Source organism: Phyllobates terribilis, unplaced genomic scaffold (genome assembly GCF_046119375.1).
Source record: "Phyllobates terribilis strain yellow unplaced genomic scaffold, ASM4611937v1 Scaffold_5__5_contigs__length_657084704, whole genome shotgun sequence".
Taxonomy (NCBI): Eukaryota; Metazoa; Chordata; class Amphibia; order Anura; family Dendrobatidae; genus Phyllobates; species Phyllobates terribilis.
The window spans coordinates 360,022,971-360,048,690 of record NW_027362765.1 but is presented as its reverse complement, the minus strand read 5'-3'; the positions used below and the strand labels follow the sequence as shown (position 1 = coordinate 360,048,690).

The window sequence follows — 25,720 nt, the reverse complement described above, 5'->3', positions numbered from 1 at the left end:
CCGGGCCAGGACTAGCGTCTGCCTGGGTTAACAGGTCTTTCACCAGGCGAACTGCAGGGTCACTATCTTGCGTTTCAGCCCAGCCATGGTGGGGTAAGGGGTTGAACATGACGGTGGTTAGGTCTTTGTCTCTTACCCAGTGAGAATACTGAGTGGCCCCATACTGGTGGAACGCAGGGAGCTCTACTTCCTCCAGCTCTTCCGAGTCTTCTTCTCCTTCGGGTAGGTGGGGCATTCTTGATAGGGCGTCTGCGTTGGCGTTGGTTCTGCCTGCCCGGTATTTGATTGTGAAGTCATAATTTGATAGCCGGGCCATCCACCGCTGTTCTAGGGCACCAAGTCTTGCATTGTCCAGGTGTGTCAACGGGTTGTTGTCCGTGTACACAGTGAACTTTGCGGAGGCCAGGTAATGTTTAAACTGTTCTGTGACGGCCCACACCACTGCCAAGAATTCTAGCTTGAAGGAGCTGTAATTCTCCAGGTTCCTTTCAGTGGGCCTCAGCTTCCGGCTGGCGTACGCGATCACCCTTTCTCTGCCCTGTTGGTTTTGGGACAGTACGGCTCCTAGCCCCACATTACTGGCGTCTGTGTGGAGGATAAAAGGCTGGCCATAATCGGGGTAGGCCAGGATCTCATCCCTGTGAGGGCCATCTTCAACTGGCGGAAGGACTCCTCTTCCGGCTTGTCCCACATGAAGGGTGGCTTGTGACTTCTGGATTTAGACTGACCTATCAGGAGGTCCTTCATTGGAGCTGCCATCTTAGTGAACCCAGGGATGAACCTTCGGTAGTAGCCTACCAACTCGAGGAATTGCCTCACTTCTTTGATGTTAGAGGGGCTTGGCCAGCTCTTGATGGCTGTAACCTTGTCGGGGTCGGGGGCTACTCCCTCAGCACTCACCACGTGCCCCAGGTACTGTACCTTCGGCTTTAACAGATGGCACTTGGAGGGTTTCACTTTCATGCCAAAGCCTGCCAGGGCCTGGAACACCTCGGCCAGGTGCTTTAGATGGTCCTCATAGGTCTTCGAATAGACGATCACGTCGTCCAGGTAAAGTAGGACCGTCTCGAAGTTTCAGTGCCCTAGACAGCATTCCATCAGCCTCTGGAAGGTCCTGGGTGCGTTGCAGAGCCCGAATGGCATACAGTTGAATTCACTCAATCCCATCGGGGTGGTGAAGGCGGTCTTCTCCTTGTCAGCCTCTGCCACAGGAACCTGCCAGTACCCGTTAGTAAGGTCCAAAGTAGAGAAGAAATTAGCTGATTTTAGTGCGGCTAAAGACTCCTCTATCCTAGGTAATGGGTACGCGTCTTTATGGGTGATACGATTGATTTGTCTATAGTCCACGCACATTCTCATGGTACCGTCTTTCTTTTTTACCAGAACCAAGGGGGCTGCCCAGGGGCTACAGCTGTCTCTAATGACCCCGGCTTCTTTCATCTCTCTCAGCATGCCCTTTGCGTTCTGATAATGTGCAGGGGGTACAGGTCTGTATCTCTCTTTTATTGGTGGGTGGCTCCCCATGAGGATGTGGTGTTCTACCCCTTTCACCCTGGCGAAGTCTAGCGGGTGCTTACTAAAGATTCTCTCGTACTCCTGAACCTCCCGGTAGACTCCTTGTTTTTGGTGCAAGGGAGTGGAGTCAGCACCCATGTGGAGTTTCTGGCACCAGTCCTCCTTAGGTTTCTGGGAGCCATTACCCTCCACCGGTGGAGATGGAGGCAAGGGTTCCACGACCCTGAGAGCATTGTGTTCGACAGCAAACAATTTGGCAAATGTAGCGTACCGGGGCAAGTGTACTTCCCTTTCCCCAATGTTTAAGATCCGGACGGGCACCCTTCCATGGCGGACATCAACCACCCCCCGGGCTGTCAAAATGGTGGGCCTGCTGTCTGAGTACACGGGTTCTACCATGGCTTGGTAGTCTCTCCCACTTAACCCGATTGCAGTCCGACACCAGATCATCATTTCACTTTTGGGAGGCATGGCAATGGGGAACGGGTCGCTCATCCTCACGCTACCGATCTCACCACCAGACAGTTCTACCTGTTGCCGTCTTATCAGGGCTCTTATCTCCTTCTGGAGGACTCTCTGTTGGCTGGAGCTCGCATTCATCGCCACCTGCTGCAAAATTACAATCACTTCTGAAAGACAATTTTCAATCACGTTAGTACCCAAGGTTATTTTAGGGTGACTTTCTCGACGGTCAATGTCCACAATGATCACTCCCTGTGCCGGCAGTTCAACTTTACCAATCTTAATGGTCATCTTTCTGAACCCCACCTGCGGCACGGGCTGGCCATTGCTGGCGATGATGCTCAAGTCACTGTCTGGATAGCGGGTTATGTCAGTGTCACTCCAGTACTGGTTGAAAAGTACATAGGGGATGGTAGTCACTTGGGACCCGGTGTCCAGCAGTGCACTCATGGGGATACCGTCCAGCACTACGGGTAAAACCGGGCGTCCCCCTACATACTTATCATGCCAATTAGACGGGCCTGGTGACCTTATGCCTGGGGGTTGGCCCTCTGCCCCAGGTCGGACCCATTTAAAGTACAGTACCTGGCTACGTGTCCCGGCTGGCTGCAACGGCGGCAAATCGGCTGTCCATCCTCAGTGTAACGATCGGCGGGCCTCCCTCTGAACGATGGGATCCTCCTCCGTCGACGCCACGGGACATCCTCCGGACTGGAAGCCAGCTTGATTGGTCCTGACGGGTCCATCTGTAACAACTGTACGGTCCTGGTCAATGCAGCAACACTCTTTGTTAGTTCTTGGACCTGATGGTGCAGGTTTGCAGGCGGGGATGGGTTTAGGGCCTGCGCATCAGCCCCCACAAGGTCTGCAGGGTAGGGCGCTGCCTCCTGGTGGTAAGTGATGGCAGGACGCCGGGAAACTACAGCGCCACCTGGTGCGGGTTCTCGGAGCACCCGGATGGCCCTATCTTTGAACTGTGCAAAAGTCAAATCGGGGTTCTGTAGGGCCATGAGGCGCAGCTGGGTTCTGTGGGCGCTGGACAGCAGACCTTCTATGAACTGGTCAGTCAATAGTGTATCTGTATCCTGCATGCTGCCAGGGTCAGCTTGCTTAATTGCCCCCAAGGCTTCCTGTAAATTTAGGGCATAATCTCGGATGCTATCTTGAGCTCGCTGCTTACATCCACAGAACCGCATTTTGATTTCTGCTGAGGTACGGGTATCAAAGGTGTCCCGTAGACGGGTCAGAACCCCCCTTACAGTCCTTTTCTCCTCAGCTGTCCAAGACTTTACCTCCCGCTGGGCCGCACCAGTTAACTGCCCTATCAGTATGCTTACTTTCTGTTCTTCTGTCAAGGGGTAAATTTTGAACAGGCTATGCAGCCTTTCTTTGAAGTCGCCCAAGGTATGCGACTCGCCGGCATACTGTGGCAGCCAGGCCGCTCCGGGGATATAGGGCATGGAAAACGGCATCACAGCTGCAGCGGCTACGCTGGTGGTAGAGGGTCCCTCCGCGTCCGACATCTTCCTCCCCCCTAGTTAACCGTGGCCTATTTCCGGCGATCCTCTTCTGTAGGCCGCGGCTCCGCTCGCGATGCTCTGGGCAAGGACCTTGCGTCGCTCGGTGATGACGTCGGCGTCCGCTGGATCTCCTTCCAGGAGCTTGCGCAGCGTCTCAGCATAGGGCAGGGCTACAGGTCTCGCGCATTTTTGACGTCCACGCCCCTCTTCTTCCCGTGCGGCGTCCCGAAGATGGCTCCGATTGGCGGGAAATGGCCCCGAATGGCGGGAAACTTCACTCAGGTAAGTATAAAATCTTTTTCAGGCACGCAATACCCGTTTGTGGCGGGTTGGTCACAATCCTGCCGACTACACCAAAGCTGACTCGCCCCCTGGGCCGTGGTTCACCCGGGCTTCTGTACAATGCTGGGAGTAGTAGTGGAAACCCTATCCCGTGGCTCAGGGTGGTTAGACCAAATGCTGTGCAGTCTATTTATCAGTGTTTTGAATGTCCGACTACGCCACCCGTGGATTGCGGTCAGGGATAACCGCCACTGCAAGGCAGACAGCTGAGGCTGGTGTTGGTGTGCAGCACAGGTGTAGGATAACTCCCCACGGGAAGAGTGTAGCCTCAGGGCAGAGTAGGTGGATGCTGGGGGTGATAGTGCAGGCCGCAATAGTAAGAGTTCAGAGTCCGCTTCAAACAGTCCAGGGTCTTTATTGCAGATGTTATTACTGACCCAACAGGAGTACCGGTTAGGAATGGGCCTGGGTATCTGAGAGCATTTGGGCGAGCCCCTCTGGTCAGGGTGAATGTGTAGGCCTACCGTTCTCTCTATGCTCTTGCTGACTATCCCCCTTTTCGTGGTGTAATAGCCCACGTCCCTGAGCTGGCCGTGTACTTCGCCTGTATGGCTTGCGACTCGGGCCTTAGGTACCTTTTGCTGGGCATCCAGGCCTGGGGAGACACATATATACCACCAGTTCCTTCCAGGAACGTATATATACCTCCGTCCAGCCACCCTCAAACCACAATATCACATAAATACTGGTATACTGCCACCACCGACCGCTTAACAGGTGGATCGGGTACCCGTTAGGTAACGTGAATTAGCGGGTGAGGAACGTGTTTGCTCGACATAGGACAAGAAGAACGAAGCTGGTAAATAATAATGATTTACTCCCGAAAGTGGGCAGTGTTTACAAAAGATATACAAGATATTATAAAGGAGACAATTTACGTATATGCATAAAACAGTTATGAAAATAAAAGGGATAAGTAATAGCAAAACCTGCGCCACGAGGTGATGGTCTCAGATTCTGTGGGGGGGACGGCTCCCCGGAAATTAGGTGTGATTCCTCCACGCAGCGAGTAGTGCATGCGTCTGACGTCCTTGGGTAAGAATGAAGTAAAATGGCCTTTCTGGTTTTTAGTAAGGGGCCAAAACCCTAGGAGACACCCATGTTGTTTACCTCACACGGGGGCTCGGTTTTGTGAACCCACCCAGCTGCCTAAGACATAAAAATCCTTCAGATTTCATATCTTGGTATGGGGGGGTCCCACATCCAAGATGGAGACATCATGTTTGCAGTCACCACTATTCATGAAGATGGATATCAAATATGATATCTCTATGATGCTCAGAAGCTCAGAACCCATTTCCCAGGTTCCTGGTGGTCTTCCAGCCACGGAAACCACACCATCACAATTGGAAAAAGGTGAACATCTCAAAAATGTGGTCCCTGTGTTTGTGACAGTCATGGGCATTATTAAAATCGACATTAAAAGTTTGTACAGTTAGACAATAGGATTTTGGAGGGAATTTCCAGTTTACGCCAGTATGCTTGGTCTGGGCTGAGGTTTTATGGTGGTTATAAAAATTCCTTGTTTGGGGGGAGAAAGAGTGCGTTCTATGTAGCCTCTTCCACATGAGCAGGGGGTGGAGATTTAAGACATCTCTCATTTTTAAAACTAGGACAAAAATACATTTTGCCTGACAGCAGGTGACTCCCACGGATCAGATGACAGGAGCTGACCGGTACAGCGGATGAGCACAGCTGGTAGGCTGGCGGGTGATCCGGGTAAACGAGCAAGCGGGTTGGCAGGCTGGCGAGCACTGGCTGGTACTCCGAGTAGGCAGGCAGGCAGGCACGGCAGGTAATCTGGCAGGTGCACCGGGTTGGCAGGCTGGCGAGCACTGGCAGATAGACAGACTGGCGGGCAAGGAACCTGAGGGCTGAGGAGAGTGTTAGCACACAAACAACAACCTTGCACAGGCACCTCCATTTTGGAGGAGGTGCTTAATATAGGGGCAGTTCTCCGGCCATTGGCCGGGGACTCTTTAGGACGACGCGCCCGGCCCTTTTAAGAGGGAGGGAGCGCGCGCACGCCTTAAGCACATTGCCCGGGGAGCTGCGAGCAGTGCGCCTTAGCAGCGGGAGCACAGGAAGAGGCCAGACCAGGACCGCGGCGGTGAGGGGAACGGCGTCTCTGCCCGGCAGGAGGCAGAGACGCCGATGCTACATGTAATACTGCCCCATATACAAGAATATAACTACTATAATACTGCCCTTATGTACAAGAATATAACTACTATAATACTGCCCATATGTACAAGAATATAACTACTATAATACTGCTCTTATGTACAAGAATATAACTACTATAATACTGCCCCTATATACAAGAATATAACTACTATAATACTGCCCTTATATACAAGAATATTACTACTATAATACTGCCCCTATGTACAATAATATAACTACTATAATACTGCCCTTATATACAGGAATATAACTACTATAATACTGCCCTTATGTACAAGAATATAACTACTATAATACTGCCCTTATGTACAAGAATATAACTACTATAATACTGCTCTTATGTACAAGAATATAGCTACTATAATACTGCCCCTATATACAAGAATATAACTACTATAATACTGCCCTTATATACAAGAATATTACTACTATAATACTGCTCCTATGTACAATAATATAACTACTATAATACTGCCCTTATATACAGGAATATAACTACTATAATACTGCCCTTATGTACAAGAATATAACTACTATAATACTGCTCCTATGTACAAGAATATAACTACTATAATACTGCCCCTATATACAAGAATATAACTACTATAATACTGCCCTTATGTACAAGAATATAACTACTATAATACTGCCCCTATGTACAAGAATATGACTACTATAATACTGCTCCTATGTACAAGAATATAACTACTATAATACTGCCCCCTATGTACAAGAATATAACTACTATAATACTGCCCCCTATGTACAAGAATATAACTACTATAATACTGCCCCTATGTACAAGAATATAACTACTATAATACTGCTCCTATGTACAAGAGTATAACTACAGTAATACTTCCCCTATGTACAAGAATATAACTACTATAATACTTGTCCTAGGTACAAGAATATTACTGCTATAATACTGCTCCTATGTACAAGAATATTACTACTATAAGGGTATGTGCCCACGGTGAGGAACCGCTGCGGGTTTGAAGTTACGTGTTTATGCAGAGTCAAACCTGCAGCGTCCAGATGTTACAGCATAGTTAATGGATTTCTAGAAATCCCATGTCCACTATGCGTATCTGTACACCTGCGGATCACCCACGGAAACTGACATGCGGTGCGTCTTTTTGACCCGCAGCATGTCAATTTCTCTTGCGGGTCCACTAGTCGACTTTCCCCATAGATTAACATCTATGAGGAAAGTCTGCATGTAAAAAAAAAAATCGCGCCACTCATTTGTATAAAATGAGGGCGGAAGCCGCACGGCTATCCCATAGCGGTGGGGCCACAGGCTGCTCCTGACTGTGGGCACATACCCTCAGGGTATGTGCGCATGTTAGGGTTTGATTGCAGAAATTTCTGCAAGGTTTCTGCATCTCTTGGCAGCAAATACGCTGTGGCATAAACGTGTGTTTTATCGATATTTTGGTGCATTTTTGATGCGTTTTTGTACAGCAATGAATGCTTGTTGGAGATAAAGATATTTGAAAAAAGAAACATGGAACATCACTTTAATCCTTGGATAACCATCAGATCTGGGGTGAGTATATTGGTTAATTTAAATCATTAAAGAATGTGTCTGTTGTATTTCAAATAAAGTGTTTTATTCTCTGTGTGTTTTTATTTAACTCTTTACTTACAGGTTTAGTAATGAGGATGTCTGGTTGACACCTCTTCATCACTAAACAAAGGCCTTGGTGTCAGCGACACCTAATCCCATAAACCCTAATCCCATTAGCCCTAACTCCCATTCATGTCATTTCTGGGACTGCTGAGGGCTGCTATTTTTATCCTAGGAAGGTGCCAGTAGGCCAACATGTTCCCTGGCTATTAATAACAGCTTACAGCTGTTTGGTTAGCCACTATGTCCCCACGATCTGCAACCAGCAGCGCTTTGGATGCATTGTATTTTAGCAGCGTCCAAAACGCTGTGTTCTAATGCCGCACTTGTATTGTCAGTACAAATCCACTGCATGTGATGACATTTTAATCGGTCAAAATCTGCAGCGAAGACTAGCATCTCCACTACAGAACTTGACATGCTGCAGGTGAGTTTGGGTACGTGCCATGATCAGGAAATGCTGCGGGTTTGCTGCGTATTTATGAAGCATCACACCCGCAGCTTCCAGATGTTACAGCATAGTGGATGGTATTTATAGAAATCTCATGTCCACTATGCATGCATTTTAGGCTGCGGATCACCCACGGACACTGACATGTGGCGCGTATTTCAGGACTGCAGCAAGTCAAATTTACTTGCGTAGTCACTAGACATTAATTTGACCACTATAATGTATTGAATGCGGTAAATCTGCACGGTTCAGTGAACACATGCAGATTTACCTTCATTCAATAGAACGCAGCATTTTGTACGCAGCGAAAATATGCTGCGTCCAAAGCGCTGCTACGTCCGGATCGACTAAAATTTTAAAAAAATGGCATGGGCTCCCGTGTCATTTTCATAACCAGCAGAGAGAAAGTCAACCACTGGGGGCTGATATTACTAGCCAAAAATGTTCCCTGGCAGTCACACCAGCAATCACTGGGGTGACTGTTGTAGAGGACAGCACTGTATACACTGACAGGAGCGTGATCACTCCTGGCAGTGTATAGCGCAGACCTGCTGGTAGTGAGGTCACTGGAGTTCAATCAGCTGACGATCAGCTGATAAGCTTCGGTGACCTCACTTACTGCATCAGTGTTGTGTGGGAAAATTCTGACACAGCATCGATGCTGTAACTGAGGGCACCGGAGCTCTCAGCTGATCATCAGCTGATGAACTCAAGTGACCTCAGTCCCAGCAGGTCTGCGCTATACACTGCTTGTAACAATCGTGCTCCCGTCAGTGTATTGCCGGCTGCTGGGTGATCTGATCGTCGTGGGACATCGGGATTATGGCGGACAGGTGAATATAAGGTGTTTTTATCTTAATATCTATTTATTTTAACTTTTTTTTTTACACTGCGCACAGAGGCCGGCTGAGGAGTCTACTGCTCCTCTCAGCCGCGCCTGGTCTTTCTATTGTCAGCGGGACCGGCCATAGGATGATAGGAGGAGTAGTCTCCCGTGGGCAATTCTTTGTGCGTTTTTGCCACGTTTTTGACTCATTGACTTGAATTGAGTCAATCAAATACGCAGCAAGAATCTGCACCAAATACACAAATATTTTTATACCTCCATTTTTGGCCCATTTCCACGTGAAAAAAATGCTGTGAAAACTCACCAAAAACGCACCGTGTGCACATAGCCTAAATACTGCTATGTAACTGCATATAATGGAAAAATCTCTCTGATTTTCTGTAGGTTTTCTATAAAGGTAACAGATGAGGAATTTGCTTATTTGATGGAGAAGTTACCCGTGAATCATCTTGGAGATATCAAATATTTGGAGTTTATGGCCAAGTTTGATAGCAGGTAAAAAAATAAAAGCAATTAGTGAGATTAGTGATCGCTGTCGGTGGAAGATAAAACACTTTTATTCAATAAGGAACATTTGTTGCTGGATACAATGTGACTATTGTCATTAGTTCTGATTAAATATCTGTGCGGTTTGCAGACATTAACGGACGATCTGCCCTCTAGTGATCAAATAGTTAATTGTGTTTTATTATTGATTTTCTTGGCATCATCTATTTGTTCAGAAATTCTGATCTAGAATTTCTTTCCTAACGGAGCAACAAAATCACCAATGTAGTGCAAGGTTTGATACTTTGCTTCCTTGTTGCTTGTGGTTTGTTTTATTCTCTTGTCACATCCAAAGCTGCATTTCCTATTGTTGATTCGCTATGGAGGATTTAGTGTTTCCAGACTACTGGTCATTGATAGTACATGTCCCACAATGCATTGCAGCAGAGCACTCACTGCATGAAGTCCAGCAGACTCAAGACACTAAAGAGCTGTAATTAAAATTAATGGTAAAAAAACACATAAAAGTATTTCTGAACTTACAGAGATGGGAATTTAAGCATCTGGGACGGACGTGAGACGGTTCTGACCGACTGCAGCCGAAAAGCAAAAGTGACCAATGAAAGTGCTGGTAGCAGAAAGAGTCGCAGAAGAGAGAGGAGCGAGGAGCAGGTAGAGGTCACACCTGTTCTGTATGTGAATTAGCACAGGATTGTGTCACCAGAAGGCGCCTTACTGTTTAAGTCGGGATTTTATGTAAATTAATTTTTGTAAATTTTTTTTAGCTATTTTTCAAATCAAGATCTGGACTAATTTTAAATTGATTCTTCCTGTTTCTTTACAAAAGACTTTTCAGCAGTCTCATTTGCATCTCAGGCTGAATGACAGTGACAAGTGCTGCTGTACAAAAGATAGAGTCTACGTCAGTCTATAGGTGCTAATATGGATGCCCTGATAGAACAGCAAGTATACATCTAGAATTAGCCCCAAGTGTGAATAGTGTAAGATTTCTAGGTATTTTCATACAGAAAAATATAAAAAAAATGGTGAATGTTATTACATTGTATCTAGTTTTAAATACACTTATCATTAAATCCCGATGTAACAGAAGATCCCGCTCCGATGTCTCATTCACTTTGACTGTGTCATCTAAATATACTTAGGACCTCATTGTCCAGTAATCACATTTCTCCTGTCTTCCTCCCCTGTATCCTGCACTTGATCCAAATTCACCGGAACTATAGCTGAATGAGGCGGAGAGCAACAATAAATTCAGCTCCACTTAGAGATCAGGTTACAGCTGCCTCCTAAACACTTGTATAGGGAGTGGAGAAGAGAAGGAAGCAGCTGCAACAAAACAGATGGAGTTAGGGATGGTTACATACAGAAACGCTACTGCTCCTTCTAGTAAGTGTTTTATCTCACCCAAGTGCTGGATTCACAGCTACAGTACATATTACTAAAGTATTACAGTCCTGCTCATCGTTATTGGCCTCATGAAGTGTAAGTACATAATGTGGAATATCTCCTGAAAAAAATGAAACAAGTGAAACAGTTTTTTTGTATAGAGACTCGTGTTAAATACAAAAGAGCAAATGATGAACAATAATTTAAAACAAAAAACAATCGGAGGGAAAATAGAAAAACCTGAAGCTGCTGTAACACTGGTATTGACACCTTTACATTAATTTAGTATGGAAACACATTTTGACTCGCCTGTGGTAAATAACAAAAGAGATTCACCTGTGACTAATTGTCGGTGCTCATGTGACATGAATTAACCAATGAATGATGACTTCAGTGTTATAAAAAGCCAAATGGTAGGCCCTGTTCCTTTGTCCCAATGGTGAAGACTAAGGAGAAGACTAAGGAGCTGTCTGAGAACATGAGAACTGCTATTATTAGAAAAAAACAAGACTTCCAAAGGGTATAAGGCCATCTCCAAAGACCTTGGTATCCCAATTTCAACAGTGTGCAATGTTATTAAGAAGTTTGCCAAGCATGGAAATGTCATGAACCTCACTGGACGTGGAGGAAAGAGGAAAATTGACAAGAGATGTCTTCAAAAGGTGGTGCGAATGGTGGAAAGAACACCACATCAAACATCCAAAGACCTGAAGGCCAACCTGGAACAGTCTGGGGTCATGGCTTCAATAAGTACCATACACCGCACACCAGAAACGTATCTGGGGGGGGCAGGCAGGGCATGTTCCCTGGGCGCAGCCGGCAGGGGGGCACTGTTAGGCTGCCTAATTTGGCTGTCCAAAGTGTCTCCCCCGGCAACTGCATTCTGCCGCCCCCTGGACCGGGATTTGGCCATTCTCTGAGCCCGGGTGTCAAGCTGACACCCAGCTCACAGAACGTGCAGCTGCCGGCTCCCAGTGATTGTACTGGGTCTTTCAGACGCTAGTACAATTGAAGCTCTGACCCCTCCGGGGTGATCAGGTCATGTGATCAGGTCATGTGATCACGCTGCTGACGTCACTCACCGGCCCCCAGTGCGAAGAGCATCGGTGGTGGTAAGTGCTCCACACTAGAGCTGAAGGCACCGAAGATTACATAGGGGGGGATTTACTGTGGGGGTATATACACTGTGTGTGTAGGGGGGATTTACTGTGGGGGTATATACACTGTGGGGGAATTTACTGTGGGGGTATATACACTGTGTGTAGGGGGGGATTTATTTACTGTGGGGGTATATACACTGTGGTGGGGATTTACTGTGTGGGTATATACACTGTGTGTAGGGGGGATTTACTGTGGGGGTATATACAATGTAACTGGGGGGTGTATACACTGTGTGTAGGGGGTATTTACTGTGGGGGTATATACACTGTGTGTGTGGGGGTATATACACTGTGGGGGGGATTTACTGTGGGGATATATACACTGTGTATAGGGGGAATTTACTGTGGGGGTATATACACTGTGTGTGTGGGGGTATATACACTGTGGGGGGATTTACTGTGGGGGTATATACACTGTGTATAGGGGGAATTTACTGTGGGGGTATATACACTGTGTGTGTGGGGGTATATACACTGTGGGGGGGATTTACTGTGGGGGTATATACACTGTGTGTGTGGGGGTATATACACTGTGGGGGGGATTTAGTGCGGGAGTATATACACTGTGTGTAGGGGAGAGATTTACTGTCTGGGGGAGATTTAGTGTAACAGTTGGAGGATTTGAGGATAGAAGTTTGGAGAGCAAGGAGACACAGTAGGGGCAGACACAGTATGGTGAGTAGGGGGATGGGTGCGGGCACAGTATGGGGAGATGTGCGAGGAGGCAGTATGGAAAGTGAGAGGGTAAATGTATTAGGAGGGAGAAGGAAATATGTGAGGAGACTATTGAGGGGAATAGCGAGGAGACAGTATGGGGAGAAAAGTTTGAGTGGGCACAGAATAGAGACTGAGTAGTGTGGGGGCATAGCATAGGGGGACAGTGTAAGATCACAGCCAGGAGGGAACGGTAAGCCAAGGAGGGGGAGTGTGATGAGGGATCACAGAATAGAGAATGGGCCCTATATGGTGACACTGTGTGATAGGACAGTGTGAAGAGGGGGCCCAGTATGGTAAGGAGAGGACAGTGTGTAGGGCATGAACCATGAGAGGGGACAGTGTGGGGGTCACATTTTGTGGAGGGAATATAGTGAGTAGCAATTTTATATTCAGGGGCTCACTGTAGGTCAGATATTTTTATTCAGGAGCATTATAATGACTCTGTATCTTTAATGGCATCGTGTGGGATGTGCTGCACCGGAGAAGATGGAGGTCTGCAGAGACGAGGTGTAGATGAGAAAAGTCATCATGGCGTCTGGACAAGATGAAGAAGAAAGAGAACGACTCCAGAGTCAACGTCATCTATCAGGTACCTGGGTGTAAATGTTTTTGTGATACTGACTAATGCTCATATTTTTTTTTATGTTAGGCGCATTAAAGGGCTTGTCCAGGTTTGTGATGAGTCTGTAGTCATTCTATGTGACTGCAGACCTCTGACTTCTCACAGTGCGCACTGCACGCTGTCAGGATTCTCTGGGGCCGGCGATTTACATACATGCGGTCACATGCCGACTAGACATGCCGACTAGACATGCATGGCCTCAATCAATGAAAATGAATTGAGGGAGGCCGGACACATGTAGTCGGAATGTGGCCATAAGTATACAAATCACATACTTGTGCAAGGGAGAATCCTAAATGTGTGAAGTGCATGCCTGTGAGAATTCAGAAGCCTGAAGACACATTGAGAGACTGCAGACTTTCATCTCAAACCTGGACGAGCCCTTTAGTTTTAAAATGAAGCCCTGCAGCCAATCCTAATAGTGTATAATATACTCACTGTCAGGATTTAGCTCAGCTTGCTATTTCCATCAGTCATCACATGGATACCTCACTCATATGCAATTTTCATATTGACAGTCACCTGACAACGAGCTTCTCTGTTTTCCACTGAATATTGAGAGAATTAGGGAGAGCAGCTAGTCAGCACGTGACTAAGTGTGCAAATCGCGTATGTGCTTGGGGGTGGGGAGACGCCAAACTGAATTCTTGCCCCAGGTGCCAGGAGACTTAGATACACCTCTGCCACACAATAAACCAAGCAGAGCTTTATGGCCAAAGGCCAAGGAAGAAACCATTGCTGAAGAAAAGACATAAAAAGGAACGACTGATCTTTGCCAACGAGTACCTTGACAAACCACAATCCTTCTGGGAAAATGTTCTGTGGACAGATGAAATAAAAATAGAGCTTTCTGGCAATGCAAAGCAACAGTTTGTTTACAAACGCCACAGTGAAGCTTATAAGGAAAAGAACACCTTACCAACAGTTAAGCATGGTGGAAGATCCATAATGCTGTGAGGCTGCTTTGCTGCGTCTGACACTGGAGACCTTGACCGTATCACAGGAATCATGAAATCAGAGAATTATCAAGAGATTTTAGAGCAAAATGTCCTACCCAGTGTAAGAAAACTTGGTTTGAGTCGAAGATTATGGATCCTCCAGCAAGACAATGACCCAAAGCACACATCCAAAAGTACACAGGAATGGTTGAAAAAGAAAAAATGGACTGTTTTAAAATGGCCGGCAATGAGTCCTGACCCCAATCCCAGTGAAAATCTTTGGGGTGAGCTGAAATCTGCCATTGGGAAAAAGAACCCTGCAAACATTCAAGAGCTCGAACAAACTGCAAAGGAAGAGTGGGAGGAAATTCCAGCTGAGAAGTGCAAGAAGCTTATAGATGGCTGCAAGAAACATCTGGAGGTTGTCAGCAATGCCAAAGGGTGGGCAACCAAGTATTAATTAAGGGGGGCAACCAAGTAGTAATTAGGGGTGGCTTTATTGCTGCACATGCTGGTTATTCTGTTTTTTTCTTTGTAACTGTAACATGGAATTTGAAAAACAATGATTTATTGTTGTATTACAGTACTTTGGACCACTAATTAAAAAATCCTGAGGATATAACTTTGGTACATTTCCATTTATTTCTGAGGATATTGTACAGTCTATGAAAAAAGAAAGGGGTGCCAATAATGGTGAGCAGCACTGTACACCCTCCATATTATTAAGTGTTTGAAAGAAAGGAGAGTTGAAGGTATAGTGTTATATAACATCCTCCATGCTTCTGTTTTCTAGGAAGGGTTTTATCTCACCCCAGTGCTAGATTCATAGTAAGAATATGTATTACTCATAATGACCTCCATGCTGCTACTTTGTATTTGAGAGAAAGAGGTGAGAGAGGAGGGAGCGAGCTGCAAAGTATTTTAGAGAGATAGCGGAGCGCACCTCCTGTTTGTCTTAATCCCTCTTGCAAAACTGATAATTAGAGAGATAATCTGCAGAGGTGGAATTCTGGTTTAAACCCTAAGGCTGAGTTCACACGATGCGTTTTTCATGCTTTTCCGCGGCGTTTTTGCAGTTGCGTAAACGCCGCGGAAACGCATTAAAAACGCATGGTAGAAGGGCAGCAATGTTCCCCAATTGAAATCCGCATGTGCTGTGCCCATGATGCGGATTTTTCCGCAGCGTAAACGCTGCGGTCAAAAATCCGCAGCATGTCAATTAATTTTGCGGAAACGCTGCTCTTTTGCCGCCATTGACTTGCATTAGACCGCATGGAATCCGCATCACTGTATATGTTGATGCACTTTTCATGCGGTCTAATGTGCGGATGGTACCCGGGTGTGGAGGAGAGGACTCTCACCTTCTGACGGCCCGCGCAGCGCTCCTGCTTGGTTCCCGGCACTTCGGGGTTGAATGAAGAAGGACCTTCGCTGACGTCAGAGTCATGTGACGGGTCACGTGACGCTGACGTCGGAAGGTCCTAAAGTCTTCACTGCCGGCAGCCGGGACCGAGCGAAGCAGGACACCGGGGGCCATCAGAGGGTAAAGTATATATTTATTTTTTGACATTCACACACTATAAATCCATGCCGGTTGCATGGATTTATATAGTGTAAAGTTGACAAGCACTTTCCAAGTGATGCTAAAATCGCTTGGGAAGCGCTTGTCAACCCGCATGCGGAAATGAAAGTGAAGACCGCTTCATTTCCGCATGTCCCTGGCAGGAAACCGCATGTACAATCCGCATGCGTTTTTTCCTGCCAGAGAGATGCAGAAACGCTCAGGAAAAAATCCTGAGCATTTCTGCATCGTGTGCACATACCCTAAGGCTATGTGCCCACGATGCTGAAATGCTCCGGATTTTTCCTGAGCGTTTCTGCATCTCCCTGGCAGAAAAAACGCATGCTTATTGTACATGCGGATTGTACATGCGGAATGTACATGCATTTTTCCTGCCAGGGACGTGCGGAAGTGAAGCGTTTTCACATGCATTTCCGCATGCGGGTTATCAAGCGCTTTCCAGCGCTTTCAACTAGCGCTTTTAAGCGCTAGTTGAAAAAAAGATTAAAAATAGTAAAAAAAAACAACAAAACAAACATTATACTCACCTTCTGATGGCCCCCGGTCTCCTTCTCCGGTCTTCCCGATGTCTCGTGGTGGTCTAAAAGGACCTTCCATGACGTCATTTAGTCATGTGACAGGTCACGCGACCGCCGACGTCAGCGGTCGCGTGACCCGTCACATGACTAAATGACGTCATGGCAGGTCCTTTTAGGCCACCGTGAGCCGTAGAAGAGACCGGACGCAGCGGAGAAAAGACCGGGGACCATCAGAAGGTGAGTATAATGTATTTTTTTATTTTAATTCTTTTTTTTACAGGTACCATGTTACCCGGATCTGGAGGAGAGTCTGATCTTCTCCAGACCCGGGTACCATCCGCACATTAAATCGCTTAATATCTGTGTGAGCACATGTAGTCATGCGGATATTAAGCGATTCAATGCAAGTAAATGGCAGCGAAAACACCGCGTTTACGCAAAATAATTGGTAATGCTGCGGATTTTTCAGCAGTGATAATCTGCAGCGGAGATTTCCGCAGCATGTGCACAACACATGCGGATTATCATTGGGGAACATTGCAGACCTTCTACCAAGCGTTTTTTAAGCGTTTCTGCAGCGGAATTGAGGCTGCGGAAACGCTTAAAAAACGCATAGTGGGCACACAGCCTTAGGTTGAAAACCTGATCTAAAACTGTCCTCAGTCTTCACTATCCTCCTTGAGCTAAGCACATGGGCAGCACATATCTCCCACCTGTCCAATAGTTTGATACTTATATCCTTCGCTGATACATTGTATCAGTCAGGAGTGCAAGCAGAGTGTTGTCTACACTTGATACATTTGTAACAAACCCTCTTTTGTAAGAATTACACACAAGTTCTTTGCAGAATCCAGTGAAATTCTTCCAATAATAAAAAAAAAAAGCATGGTGTTTTATACCCTATTCACATGCTCAAAAAAAAGTCAATATCTTACATATTACCTATGGATTATGCTGAAGAAGTCACAGGATTTGCTCCGTGGAATTACAAAAGTGCAGATCTGATAACTGAAAATTCTAAAGTCTATCACACAATCTGTGTGATTGTACCCCGAGACTGTGCAGGTTTTTTCGGCCTTGAATATTTGTATTCATTGACTGCAAGCAGAGATCTTGAAAGTTTTGAGGAAGTAAAATACGAAGTATATTAAAGAGTTGCAGATGTTCACATTGTACAGTGATTAAGATTAAAGGTTAGTCCTGCTCCGCTCACTTCTGAATCTACTAAAATCTGCCATGACATCTGCACCTGACAGGGACAGGTGAGATCCCTGTCGATCACGCGCATGGGCCATAAAGTTTTAGTAGATGTGACATCGTGGGAATCACTCATCGCTTGATGATGAAGTGAGAGGAGCAGGAGTAACCCTTTAATATACAGAAGACCAAATAACTCCTTATAATTTCACTTTTGGTTCTTTACATTCATCCCCTTTTCGACATTTTGTGTCAGAAGACAAAAACTTGAACCCCAAATTTCCCTTGACTCCACCATTTGCAGTGTGGCACACAGGACAGTCCCATAGTGATCAGGACAAATAATGTGATAATATCTCCGATCTGCTCCAACAATGGTCAGGACAATGCTGAAACTGAAAAGTCTATGGATGATTTGTGTCTCCGGAGCTGTCGTCTCATGTTGTCATCACTTTCCAGCTCACAGGAATCATCAGACATCTTGTGAAAAACAACTACGAGACTCTGGAGCAGAACTTCAACGAGATGGATGAGCGGAACACACGGAGACTGACGGAGGAAACCTTGTACCAACTGCTGAAACGGTAAATGTGCCTACAGGGACTGCACGGAGGAGGCAAACCCTGAAATAAGCCAATAGCGCCCCCATCTGGTCAGGGCTGCCATCAGTAATCTCTGGGCGCAAAGGAAAATGGACCTCTGCGAGGGAGTAACATCACCTGTGAGGAGGCAACGTCACCTGTGAGGAGGTAACATCACCTGGGAGGAGGTAACATCACCTGTGAGGAGGTAACATCACCTGTGAGAAGGTAACATCACCTGGGAGGAGGTAACATCACCTGTGAGGAGGTAACATCACCTGTGAGGAGGTAACATCACCTGTGAGGAGGTAACCCCACCTGTGAGGAAGTAACCCCACCTGTGAGGAAGTAACCCCACCTGTGAGGAGGTAACCCCACCTTTGAAGAGGTAACATCACCTGTGAGGTAGTAACATCAAATGAGAGGTAATAACATCACCTGGGAGGAGGTAATGTAGCACCCTGGGGGCTCGGTTCCTACAGAGGTATTGCATCTCTTCCAGATGTGCGATATCTCACTCTCAGGTAAGGATGGAGTGTGGACCAGGACCCCGACACCTGCATGCATTACACCACATTTCCGGGGGGCAGGGCGACCGATATGCTCCAAGTAGAGCACGACAGTCCCTGTCCCTGGCTGGAGTGGGGGGAGGGAACACCTAGGAAAGGGGGAACCCTGTAGGGCAGGAGCAGGGAGGAAGCAGTTTCTGGGTGCACCTAGGGAGAGGTACAAAAGGTGGGCACCATCTTAGTTCAGAGAGAAGTCAGTTGAGTGGAGTCAGAGAGAGGATGTGACAGAGCAGGACTCTGTGGAGCTCTGCTCCGGACACGGGTCTAGCCTGTGAGACCCAGTCAGCACTGAAAGGAGAGAGAGAGTAGGGGAGAAGAGATGAAGAAGAGCGGAGGAGGCTCCAGGAACACTGAGGAAAGAAAGGACCCCAGGGGTGTGGACCAGCTGGTAGCCACTATACGCCCGCATCTACTTGAGTAGTGGGGTCAGGCCAAGGGGGGAGACCGGTCCCCTAAACTAGTGGAGGTGGGGAACTACCCTCAACTAGAAACCGGAGGCTGTGACATTTTATATGGTGCAGCCCCTCGCTATACCCGCTAGGAAGGCACCACATAGGGTCAGGGAAACTGGCGCCGAAGTTTACCCAGAGAAGGCCTGAGGCAGCCGGACAGAAGCGAGGTCACTGGTGGGGTATGACAGGCAAGAGGAAGGACACGAGAAGGGGGTCCTGCGAAGCGCTCCAAAATTATCTGAGAGGTGGCCGAGCCCCCTCACCTGGTGAACATGGTGCGACGCGGGAAGTTACAGCCGGCCGGAGTAACGTGGAATAACGAACTGTGAGTAAAGATCTTGGACTGCATTACAGGGACTCTGAGTTATTATTCCCGCGCACCATCACCCCCATCATTCATCTACACTGCCCTGGGGCTACACTCTTCCCGTGGGGAGTTATACCATCCCTGTGCTGCTCACCAACACCAGCCCCAGTGGTTTGCCCTGCAGCGGCGGTTCATCCTGACAGCAATCCACGGGTGGCGTAGTCGGACATTTGAAAATAATGAAAACCATATCAATAGACTGCCACTGCTTTGACCACCCTGAGCCACGGGACCGGGTCATCGCCACGGTGACTACAACCCCCAGCATCCCACCAAAGGCCCGGTTCCAGGTACCCCACGCGGCCCAGGGGGCGAGTCAGTAACATCACCTGTGAGGCAGTAACCCCACCTGTGAGGATTTAACATCACCTGTGAGGAGGTAACATCACCTGTGAGGCGGTAACATCACCTGTGAGGAGATAACATCACCTGTGAGGAGGTAACCTCACCTGTGAGGCGGTAACCCCACCTGTGAGGATTTAACATCACCTGTGAGGAGGTAACCCTACCTGTCAGGAGGTAACCCCACCTGTGAGGAGATAACATCACCTGTGAGGAGGTAACCTCACCTGTGAGGCGGTAACCCCACCTGTGATGAGGTAACATTACCTGTGAGGAGGTAACCCCACTTGTGAGGAGGTAACCTCACCTGTGAGAAGGTAACATCACCTGTGAGGAGGTAACCTCACCTGCGAAGTAGTAACATCAAATGAGAGGTGGTAACATCACCTGGGAGGAGGTAACCCAACCTGTGAGGAGGTAACCCCACTTGTGAGGAGGTAACCCCACCTGTGAGGAGGTAACATCACCTGTGAGGAGATAACATCACCTGTGAGGAGATAACATCACCTGTGAGGAGGTAACATCCCCTGTGAGGAGGTAACCCCACTTGTGTGGAGGTAACATCACCTGTGAGGAGGTAACCCCACCTGTGAGGAGGTAACCCCACCTGTGAGGAGGTAACATCACCTGTGAGGAGGTAACATCACCTGTGAGGAGGTAACCCCACCTTTGAGGAGGTAACCTCACCTGCGAAGTAGTAACATCAAATGAGAGGTGGTAACATCACCTGGGAGGAGGTAACCCCACCTGTGAGGAGGTAACCCCACTTGTGAGGAGGTAACCCCACCTGTGAGGATGTAACATCACCTGTGAGGAGATAACATCACCTGTGAGGAGGTAACATCACCTGTGAGGAGGTAACCCCACCTTTGAGGAGGTAACATCACCAGCGAGGTAGTAACAGCAAATGAGAGGTGGTAACAACACCTGGGAGGAGGTAACATCACCTGCGAGGGAGTAACCCCACCTGTGAGGAGGTAACATCACCTGCGAGGGAGTAACCCCACCTGTGAGGAGGTAACATCACCTGTGAGGAGATAACATCAACTGTGAGGAGGTAACCCCACCTATGAGTTGGTAACATCACCTGTGAGGAGGTAACCCCACCTTTGAGGAGGTAATATCACCTAGGAGGAGGTAACATCACCTGAGAGGTAGTAACCCCACCTGCGAGGTGTTAACATCACCTGTGAGGAAGTAACCCCACCTGTGAGGAGGTAACCCCACCTTTGAGGAGGTAACATCACCTGAGAGGTAGTAACATCAAATGAGAGGTGGTAACATCACCTGTGAGGAGGTAACATCACCTGCGAGGGAGTAACATCACCTGTGAGGAGGTAACCCCACCTGTGTGAGGAGGTAACCCCACCTTTGAGGAGGTAACATCACCTGCGAGGTAGTAACCCCACCTGCGAGGTAGTAACATCACCTGTGAGGAGGTAACCTCGTCTATGAGGAGGTAACATCACCTGTGAGGAGGTAACCCCACCTGCGAGGAGGTAACATCACCTGTGAGGGAGTAACATCCCCTGTGAGGAGGTAACATCACCTGTGAGGAGGTAACCCCACCTGCGAGGAGGTAACATCACCTGAGAGGGAGTAACATCACCTGTGAGGAAGTAACCCCAACTGTGAGGAGGTAACATCACCTGTGAGGAGGTAACCCCACCTGCGAGGAGGTAACATCCTCTGTGAGGAGGTAACCCTACCTGTGAGGAGGTAACATCACCTGAGAGGACGTAACCCCAACTGTGAGGAGGTAACACCACCTGCGAGGAGGTAACATCCTCTGTGAGGAGGTAACATCCCCTGTGAGGAGGTAACCCCACCTGTGAGGAAGTAACATCACCTGAGAGGACATAACCCCAACTGTGAGGAGGTAACACCACCTGCGAGGAGGTAGCATCCTCAGTGAGGAGGTAACATCCCCTTTGAGGAGGTAACCCCACCTGTGAGGAGGTAACATCACCTGTGAGAAGGTAACCCCACCTGTGAGGAGGTAACATCACCTGTGAGGAGGTAACATCCCCTGTGAGGAGGTAACATCCCCTCTGAGGAGGTAACCCCACCTGTGAGGAGGTAACATCACCTGAGAGGACGTAACCCCAACTGTGAGGAGGTAACCCCACCTGCGAGGAGGTAACCACACCTATGAGGAGGTAACATCCTCTGTGAGGAGGTAACACCACCTGCGAGGAGGTTACATCCTCTGTGAGGAGGTAACATCACCTCAGAGGGAGTCTGTGGAGGAAGCGCCTGACTTCCCTGGGGGTAGTGGCTGCACGCACAGTGCGAGGGTGAGAGGGGCAGCGCAGGACAGTAACATTAATTAGCAAGGGTTCCTTGGGGGATGGAGAGACAACATGTGGCCGAGCTCTCTGACAAGGGAACAGAGGACACAAAGGATCAGGTCTGGGCAGAGGAGGAAGAAACAGAAAGGGGCAGGAGGAGGCACAACTTACCAAGGGGCCTTTAAAAGGAGAGTAGCAAGGGGGCCTAGGGCTCTGCAGGGGTGCAGAGGAGCCTGCGGGTATTGGGCACTGCCTCTTTACCACAATGCTGCCAGTTGCTGAGCTTTTGGCTGCGGGCGGGCACGACTCCTGCTTATCTTTTAGCCTATGTGTCCACGATGCAGAAATGCTCCGGATTTTTTCCTGAGCGTTTCTGCATCTCCCTGGAAGAAAAAACGCATGCAGATTGTACATGCGGAGTGTACATGCGGATTGTACATGCGGATTGTACATGCGGAGTGTACATGCGGAGTGTACATGCGGAGTGTACATGCGGAGTGTACATGCGGAGTGTACATGCGGATTGTACATGCGGAGTGTACATGCGGAGTGTACATGCGGATTGTACATGCGGAGTGTACATGCGGATTGTACATGCGGAGTGTACATGCGGAGTGTACATGCGGAGTGTACATGCGGATTGTACATGCGGAGTGTACATGCGGATTGTACATGCGGAGTGTACATGCGGAGTGTACATGCGGATTGTACATGCGGAGTGTACATGCGGAGTGTACATGCGGATTGTACATGCGGATTGTACATGCGGAGTGTACATGCGGAGTGTACATGCGGATTGTACATGCGGATTGTACATGCGGATAGCACATGCGGATTGTACATGCGGATTGTACATGCGGAGTGTACATGCGGATTGTACATGCGGAGTGTACATGCGGAGTGTACATGCGGATTGTACGTGCGGAGTGTACATGCGGATTGTACATGCGGATAGCACATGCGGAGTGTACATGCGGATTGTACATGCAGATTGTACATGCAGATTGTACATGCGGATTGTACATGCGGATTGTACATGCGGATTGTACATGCGTTTTTCCTGCCAGGGACATGCGGATGTGAAGCGTTCTTCACTTGCATTTCCGCATGCGGGTGTCAAGTGCTTTCCAAGCGATTTTAGCATCACTTGGAAAGTGCTTGACAACTAGGTCACACTATATAAATCCATGCAACCGGCATATATAGTGTGACCGAAAGAATGGTAAAAAATAAAAAATAAATATTATACTTACCTTCTGATGGCCCCCCGGTGTCCTTGTCTTGGCTTGCCGGCAGCTTGCGGTAGACTAAAGGACCTGCCGACGTCAGCGGTCGCGTGACCCGTCACATGACTAAATGACGTCACCGCAGGTCCTTCAGTCCACCGCAAGCTGCCGGCAAGCCAAGACAAGGACACCGGGGGGCCATCAGAAGGTAAGTATAATCTTTATTTTTTACTAGATGGTGGCCCGATTCTAACGCATCGAGTATTCTAGAATATGTATGTGGCCGACCGGGTGCAATCAGCAGAACGTTGTTTAAATTTGGCGCCAAAATCACTGATTGGTCGCGGCCGGCAACCGCGACTAATCAGCAAAACAGTGTTTAAATTTGGCGGCAATATCGGTGATTGGTCACGGGTGGCGCCGCGACCAATCAGCGAACTGTGTTAGTGAGGACCGGAGAGCTTGTTTCAATTCGGCGATAAAATTGACCAATCAGTAGAGCGGCGTTTAGATTTGCTGCTGATCTCGCTGATTGGTCGCGGTGGCCGGCTGCGACGAATCAGCAGAGCGGCGTTTAAATTTGTCGCCGATCTCGCTGATTGGTCGCGGTAGCCGGCCGTGACCAATCAGCGAGATGGGCGGCAAATTTAAACGCCGCTCTGCTGATTGGTCGCGGTGGCCGGCCGTGACCAATCAGCGAGATGGGCGGCAAATTTAAACGCCGCTCTGCTGATTGGTCGCGGTGGCCGGCCGTGACCAATCAGCGAGATGGGCGGCAAATTTAAACGCCGCTCTGCTGAATGGTCGCGGTGGCCGGCCGCGACCAATGATCGAGATGGGCGGCAAATTTAAATGCCGCTCTGCTGATCAATTGCGGCCGGCCACCGCGACCAATCAGCGAGGCGGCGTTTAAATTTGCCGCCCATCTCGCTGATTGGTCGCGGCCGGCCACTGCGACCAATCAGCACAGCGGCGTTTAAATTTGCCGCCCATCTCGCTGATTGGTCGCGGCCGGTCACCGCGACCAATCAGCATTGTATTAGTGTGGGCCCGGGGGCGGCGCTGCTTGTGCGGCTCCGTATTAGCGAGGACCGGGGAGCGGCGCTGCCTTTGCGGCTCCTTCTGTTGCGAGAAGCCGGGAGATGAGCAGCTGCTCGCAGCAGAAGCATCCCGACCGGCGGCGCCGCTCCCCGGTCCTCCTTTCACACTTGCTGTCGGGAGATCAGCGGGCCAAGCCGCTGATCTTCCGACGTTAGCCGCATGGAGGTCAGCGGCGCTGGTCGGGGTAGTTGTGCTGCTAGCGCCGCTCATCTCCCCGCTGCATCGCCGCTGACCTCCGTCCGCCAGATGAGCCGCTAACGGCCGCCATCTTTTTTCAGAAATCCCGCGGCGCTGATTGGCCGCTGCCGGACCAATGAGCGACGCGGGATTTCCAGGACAGACAGACAGACAGACAGAAAGACAGACAGACGGGATTAGACAATTATATAGTAGATTTTATTCTTTTTTTACAGGTTCTATGGTACGCGCGTCCGGAGGAGAGTCTCCTCTTCTCCAGACCCAGGTACTATCCGCACATTGAAACACATGGATTCCGCATGTTCAGATCCAGTGATGCGGATTTCATGCGTTCCAATGCAAGTCAATGGCGGCGAAAACGCTGTGTTTACGCAAAATAATTGGTAATGCTGCGTATTTTTCCGCAATGATAATCCGCAGCGGAAATTTCCGCAGCATGTGCACGGCACATGCGGATTATTATTGGGGAACATGGCAGACCTTCTACCAAGCATTTTTTAAGTGTTTCTGCAGCGGAATTGAAGCTGCGGAAACGCCCACGTAGCGGTTTTCAAGCGTTTATGCTGCGGAATTTCCGCAGCGTAAACGCTTGTTAAACGCTAGGTAATCCGCACCCCATGGTCCCCAAGGGGATTCTGCATGTTCTATGCACATGCTGCGGATTTTTCTGCAGCGTTTATGCTGTGTACAAAAATCCGCAGCATGTCATTTAATTTTGCGGAAGTGCAGCGGAACTCCCGCCATTGACTTGCATTGAGACGCACAGAAACTGCGACTGTACATTTGTACAAGCGGCTTCTATGCGTCTCTATGTGCGGATGGTACCCGGGTTTGGAGAAGAGGAGACTCTCATCCAGACCTGGGTACCATTGTACCTGTAAAAAAAGAATAAAATAACAAAGTTTATATTCACCTGTCCGGCGGCTTCTCTCTGAATGCCGGCATCGCTTGAGGACCTGCGGTGACGTCACAGTCATGTGACCGCAGGCCCTTCACCGCTCTGTCTCAC

The 25,720-nt window shown here is 48.5% G+C and overlaps 1 protein-coding gene across 2 annotated transcripts in view; it reads left to right on the top strand.

The window, feature by feature from the left end:
* Positions 1–25,720, top strand: part of LOC141271171 (EF-hand calcium-binding domain-containing protein 6-like) — a 122,065-nt gene that overhangs the window by 67,717 nt on the left and 28,628 nt on the right. The window contains exons 12-14 of one of the 2 annotated variants that reach the window (XM_073681275.1): positions 9,342–9,452; positions 9,989–10,115; positions 18,044–18,168. In XM_073681275.1, coding sequence (XP_073537376.1) covers positions 9,342–9,452; positions 9,989–10,115; positions 18,044–18,168 — 363 coding nt within the window. The remainder of the gene's footprint in view (positions 1–9,341; positions 9,453–9,988; positions 10,116–18,043; positions 18,169–25,720) is intronic. The other variant, XM_073681276.1, reaches the window with a different exon arrangement.